Source organism: Herpailurus yagouaroundi, unplaced genomic scaffold (genome assembly GCF_014898765.1).
Source record: "Herpailurus yagouaroundi ecotype Mexico unplaced genomic scaffold, PumYag 197, whole genome shotgun sequence".
Taxonomy (NCBI): Eukaryota; Metazoa; Chordata; class Mammalia; order Carnivora; family Felidae; genus Herpailurus; species Herpailurus yagouaroundi.
In genome coordinates, this window is record NW_024412428.1 from 19,956,208 (window position 1) to 19,962,322 (window position 6,115).

General features: G+C 51.2%; 1 protein-coding gene and 1 long non-coding RNA gene across 3 annotated transcripts in view; one reads left to right on the plus strand and one right to left on the minus strand.

The window, feature by feature from the left end:
- LOC121012925 (uncharacterized) overlaps window positions 1-6,115 on the minus strand; it is a 27,884-nt gene that overhangs the window by 11,923 nt on the left and 9,846 nt on the right. The gene's annotated exons all lie outside the window — the stretch shown is intronic.
- LOC121012923 (guanylate cyclase soluble subunit beta-2-like) overlaps window positions 1-6,115 on the plus strand; it is a 17,003-nt gene that overhangs the window by 1,774 nt on the left and 9,114 nt on the right. The window contains exons 2-3 of one of the 2 annotated variants that reach the window (XM_040448350.1): window positions 2,898-3,049; window positions 5,617-5,712. In XM_040448350.1, the coding sequence (XP_040304284.1) occupies window positions 2,898-3,049; window positions 5,617-5,712 (248 nt within the window). Of the gene's footprint in view, window positions 1-1,252; window positions 1,550-2,897; window positions 5,713-6,115 lie in introns of those variants that run through there. The other variant, XR_005782406.1, reaches the window with a different exon arrangement.

The following is a 6,115-nucleotide window of genomic DNA, read 5'->3' on the forward strand; positions in this document are numbered from 1 at the left end:
CAAGAATGCTCACGGTGCCTGGCAGCTGTGGGATCGGGGGTAGTGAAGGAAACCCGTGGTTCTTCTCCCGTGCCACGCTGGCTTATAGAAGACATTGTACCAGACAACAAATACTGTCGAGCCTCTTCCATAAGACAGTTTTGCTCCCAAGGAGCATATGGTCTAACGCAGGGATTGGCAAAGCATAGTCATAGGCCAAATCCAGTCTGCTGCTTGTTTTTTGTAAATAAAGTTTTATTGGAACACAGCCATGCTTGTTGATTTACACATTGTCTATGGCTGCTCTCATGGGACAACACCAGAGTCGAGGAGCTGTGGCAGAGGCCGTATGGCCCGCAAAGCTGAAAATATTTACTCTCTGATCTTTTGCAAAAAAAGTGTGCTGACCCTTGGTCTCGCAGAAAAAGAAAGAAGTGTTCACCAATAATTATTTTGAAAGTGTGATAAGTACAATGGTAGAGATAAGCATAAAATAATACTTATGGTTTCTTGAGACCTTACAGGAGGTGAACCAAATTCTGTTCTGAGTTATTTTATATATGTATATGTTCATTTACTCTCACAACGGCTCTATGAAAATGTACTATTATTCTTATCTACAGAGGAGAAAAAAAAAATCAGGCACAAAAAAGTTAATGACTCGCTTCGGGTCCCAAGTTGGCTAGGAAGGAAAAGAGCCCAGATCAAATGTGGGGTGAGGCTCTGAGTCCCTGCTTTATCCACTGTACTCTTGTGCTTGAGGTAATTCAAGCGTGTGTGTCTTGGGAGGCTAAGCGGGGTGTCTCATCCAGTAAAGAAATCCTTTGTGGAGGAAGAGATTCCTGAGCTGAATCTTGAACAAGGAGTTCCGAGTAGGATTTAGCCAAAGCTGAGGCTTTGGGGGAGAAAACCCAGCAGTACCAGCACAGATGTAGAGTAGGAGCTAAGAACTACAATTTAGCTTGCGAGAGTAGACAATATGGAGCAGAAAGTAGCGTGAGCTGTGTGTGCCCTGTCGAAGAGCAAGGGTGTGCATTGTAGGTGGAGAAGAGCCCCCGGGGAGTGTGAGGTTGGAGACAATGGGGGGCCCAGGGTTCTTTTTGATGCTGATACTCAAGACCATGCAAGGACAGGGGTACCTGGGTGGCTTAGTTGGTTAAGCATCGGACTTTGGCTTAGGTCATGATCTCATGGTTTGTGAGTTCAAGCCCCGCATCAGGTTCTACGCTGATGGTGTGGGGCCTGTTTGGGATTCTCTCTCTCTCTCCCTCTCCCTCTCCGCCCCTCTCCCACTTATTCTCTCTCTCTCTCTCTCAAAATAAATAAACTTAAAAAAAAAAAAAAGACTGTGCGAGGACAGATTTGAGGATCAGGAAACAGGACAGAGAGGACCTGTGAGGAGCTGCGTTTGAGCCAGAGCATTGGTGGTGGGAATTTGGGGGAGAGTAAAATCAGCTGAACCTGGTAACTGCTAGAAATGGAGAATGAGAAAGAGGGAGAAGCCTCGAATGTCTCCCGGGCCTCCCTCCTGGTGACAGCGACCTGAATCTCACCACTGGGCACAGGACAGGTAGGAGGGCTTCCGGTCTACAGGGGCAGGCGATGAGTTCAGGTTCGGAAGCGTTGAGTTCAAAGGAGCCGCAGAGCATCCTAGGTAGAGGTGCCATTACGTGGATGGGTGAAATACGGAGTTGAGGTGTTGTCTGGGGCCCCCAACTTGGCGAAAGCAACATGTGGTTGGTAATTCAGCCAGGGGATTGATGGGATCACCTGGGAAAGGTGTAGTGGGAAAAAAGCAGCGCAAAGAACCAACATGTAAGTGGCAGGTGGATGAAGAGGGGCCCGTGTGAGAGGCAAAAGAAACAAGAAAGAAACGGCAGAGTTCAGGGTGAGAGGCACCCTTGGAGATATTTTTAGGAAGGAGGAGGAATTGAACAAAAATGTCAAAATAGTGACAGGGACTGAGACACGTGCACCAGAGGTTTTGGGGACACGATCAGAAGTAGTTGTGGTAGAATGGTGGGGATAGACGCTGGGACATGGGTTGAAGGATAAATGGGAGAGAGTGTATAGGATTAAAGGAGGAGATGATAACGTGGGAAGGTTCTCGCTTCTGTTCGGGAAGGAAGGGACCTTAGCAGGCTCGCAGGCTGAGGGAGGACGCAGACGGTGGGAGCCGGAGAGAAAGTGAGAAGTGGCTGGTTGGGCCAAGCCTTGAGCAAGCGGGAAGGGACATCGATCGGGTGCCCCTGCACAAGACACGGCATCCTCTGAGACACCTCATCCTCAAAGACTGGGGGAAAGGGGGCGTGTAGCCGGTGGGGTGAGAGGCTGTGGGGTCTTACCTATAAATGGTTAAAACTTCATACAGGAATCAGATCACAAGGTAGGAACCACAGTGACTTGAGGGTGAGGAAAGCAGGTGCCAAGGTGGGGGGGCTTGAGGAGAACAGTGAAGGTCTGAAAACTCCACAAAACTGGGAAAGGACAAGGGAAGGTCAGGGAACGCTAAGACCTGGCTGAGGCAGCTGAGCACGAATTAGAAAATCTCTGGTCTGCACTGTTCTGTGGTTTCTCTCCATTAGCTGGCGACAGCCAGTAAATAAATAAGCAAGAACGCATTCCGTAGGTATCCCATAGCTCTGTCTCTTTTCACAGGCCCCCTCCCTACACCCTTCTCTTCCGTTCCTTGGCAGCCAGAAGTCAGGGAGCAAGCCTGGGTGGTTAGGATGAGCAAGCTGGGGTAGCGGGGTGCCTGGGGAAGATGGAAAGGAGAGCGCTGATCTCCAAGGAGCCTCCTGCTTCAGAACCACGTGGGGCTGGCGCACACTTGCGCCTCACCCTCTCCATTGTTGCCAAAGCTTAAGTTATACATCCGTGATCTTTGATACCTGGTGCGATTTGTCCTCTCTGTGCAGAGCTCTGGAGAATGAAGGGTTTGAAATAGTTGAGAGGGGCGAAATCGAAGTGAAAGGGAAAGGGAAAATGACCACCTACTTTCTGATCCGGAACCTGCATGCCTCGGAGGACGAGATCATGGGCAGACCTCACAGCCGGCTTGATCGCAAGGGTGAGCAGAAAAGAGAAGCCGCATCTCAGTGTCAGATATTTTTTCCACTAACAATTTCAGATGTGTTTAGTGGGGCCCTTGGGCATGTGGGGTCGGCGTGGGTCATCCCTTTGCACGACTTTCTTTGGGTCGAGGCTCCCAAGGATCAGAGCAACCAGGATGAACACTTGCATCCGGGGTAGTCTGATGCCCCTGGAGCTGGGCTGATGGGCCCAGCCTAAAGGGTCCCTCATGCATTCATTTTCAAGGTTCTTGCCGGTCCCACAAGGGGGCTTTCACATCTGTCTGTCCTGCAGCTGGGGGATGCCTTTAGAAGCTCTCTGCTTCTCAGCCTCAGAGGAGACTCCAGGACTGGCTTTCCTCACACCCTGAAACCATCCACCTTTCTCATTTTCTGCTGGCTTCTAAAACTGGGAAGAAGGACAAAATCTGTGACTCACACAGCCCCAGGAATGACGGGAGAGTGAGTTTAGGTTAAAACAACCCAGTGCTAAGCCAGCCCAGGGATCACCATTTGGCTCACAGTGCCGCAGCAGATGGAATCCAATGAGGAGGTTTCTATCGGCTGCCAGGCAGGCCCCTCCGCCCCACACGGTCAGGGCCCCTTAACATCTGCCCTGGTTAATGCTGGGAGGTGCTGACCCGACCGGGAAACCCAGGAGCAGGAGGAAAACCTCCCTGAACCTCTGAAGCAAAGTGGAGGAGGAAGTGGATTCGTTCTGACAGGAGCTAATCTCTAGCTGCTCCAGGGGCTTGCCAAGGAAAATCTCGAAACCCAGGGGTTTCTGGTTGCTAATACGTGCGGGAGTTCTCTTTGGGACACATGGGTTAACGTTACTATTTTTTAAAGTGGGGCTATCCCAATAAAGAGATGGGTATTTAAAGAGCTTGAAATATTGTTTTCATAGCACGTTCACCTCGCATCGGTCTCCCTGTGAGCTGGGACGGGTTGGGGCCACATTTGACTGATACAGACACTGAGATAGAGAGATCTAAGTTAAAAACTAGGAATAACTTTGGCTGGTATAGACCAGAGGGCACCCTTAACAGAGTTTTGGGCCTGAATTTCTAGGCTCAAGGTGCCTCGCCCATGACATCACCTTCTCCCTCCCACCAGCATGCCCTCCCCACAGGGAGGATTGCCAGAAAGGGAGAAGCAAGGCTCCCCCCCCCCCACACACTTTTTTGCTTTGTTGTCAGAACTAGACAAAGTAAATGGGGAGAGGCGTTGTGCCACCTGATTGTGTGAGAGGAGAGACAGAGCTGGAGGCTTTAGCACCAGGACGCAACAGCATCCAGCCCAGATGCACCTAGCTGAAACTCCATACCGCTTTCTCCCTTGTTGCCCCCGCAGGGGTTCTCAGATGGGAAAGTTTGAGAAACAGGATCCTAGAACATGGCGTGGGTCAGTCGACTCTAAACCGCGTTCGGTTCTGAGCTGGAAAAACAATACTAACCAACAGCAGGATATGAGTAAGCTGCCTCAGTTAAAGATTTCACTGTGGACCTTGAGAAAGAGAAAGGGTGTGAAAGAGAGGGAGGGCTAGCCCCTTCTGGACCCTAAACAGCATCTCTGTGCAAGTTGGGGAAAAGCACACTTTGGGGGGGGGTAGATATCTCCCCAGGTATGGTTGATGGCAAAGGAAAGTCACCTGTTCCTCTGGGCTGACGTCAGCCCCACTCCTGACCTCCTTGGCCAGGTATCTCCATGCAGAGAAATGGCAGAAAGATCTCAGCCTTTTTTCTTTCCATGCTTCTCTCCATTTCCCCCTCCCCATCAGCCTAGGATCTCCTGCCAGGAGCGGAGGTTCGAGCCCTGGGGAAGGGAGTGCCTGCCCCTCCCATCCCCACTGCAGCACAGTGCTGGAGATGGCCCCCAAACATGATCCCATTAGCCTGCAGGGGCCAAGGGGCTTTGCCCCACACAGCAAGACCCAGCCTCTCAAAGCCAGTGATGGGGGAGGGGGATACAGAAACACTAATATGCACGCTAATGTTCTTCCCGAATTGGCCTCTTTCCTCAGATTATCTCCCATAGGACACACACACTGGTGTTTTGGGTGATTTGGGGGAGGAGCGGGAAGAAGTCCAAGGAGATGAAAGTGAGCAGAGTGGCACTGAGGCCCACGCTAAGAACTATGGGTAACTGCAGTGGAGCAGGGTGAGGGGGCCTCAGCAGTGACCTTCCGGTGCCCTTGTGGGTCCGAGCTCCTCCCCCACCTGGCAGGAGGGGACACCCGGGAGGTAACAGGAGCAAGAAAGGATGGCACCCCGGAGCGCTCTTGCTCAAACCATTCTCCTTTCTCCCTTTTGTTCTCCAAAGCAAGTGCATTTACTGATTCATCTTCTAGCTGGTGAATGCGTTAAACATATTAAATGGCACATAATCTCCCCAGACATTTAACAGGTGGAACCACTGTCCAGCAAGTCCTTCACACGACGGGCACCTGAGGAAATACCCACGGGGCTGCTGATGTTCAGAGGCACCAAAGAAAGGCCCCCACTTCTGCAGCTCATGAGGTTGGCTTGCCACCCTCACTTTCCCTTCCCCACCTGCTTGTTTGCAGAAGCAAGTACTCAAGGACGTCAAGACAGAGCAGCTGTTGCCATCATGCAGTACAAGGACAGTAGGCAGCTGTCCCTGAAGAGTGACACAGCAGATGGTGAGTTCACTGACCACTACAGACACCCCCAGCGCCGCGGAGCAGGAGAATCGGTGGGTTCAGAGGTGTGGCTCGTGGGGGGGTGAGGCAGCTCAGGTGGAGTCCCTGCCTTCATACAGCCTGCGTTTTAGTTGTGGAAGACACACAACATAGGGCAAATAAATAAGATCACCTTAGGGAGCGACCGATGTTAGGAAGGAAATGAAAAACTGGGCAATGGAGAAGAGGGCAATGGAGGCTCCTTTGGGGCAGCAGCATTTAAGCTGAAATGTGCAGGATAAGAGCCAGCCATGTGGCTGTCATGGGGACTTTCAGACAGAGCCATGGTCTAAGCAAACATGAGCATGGTCAATTAAAAGAAGAAGAAGAAGAAGAAGAAGAAGAAGAAGAAGAAGAAGAAGAA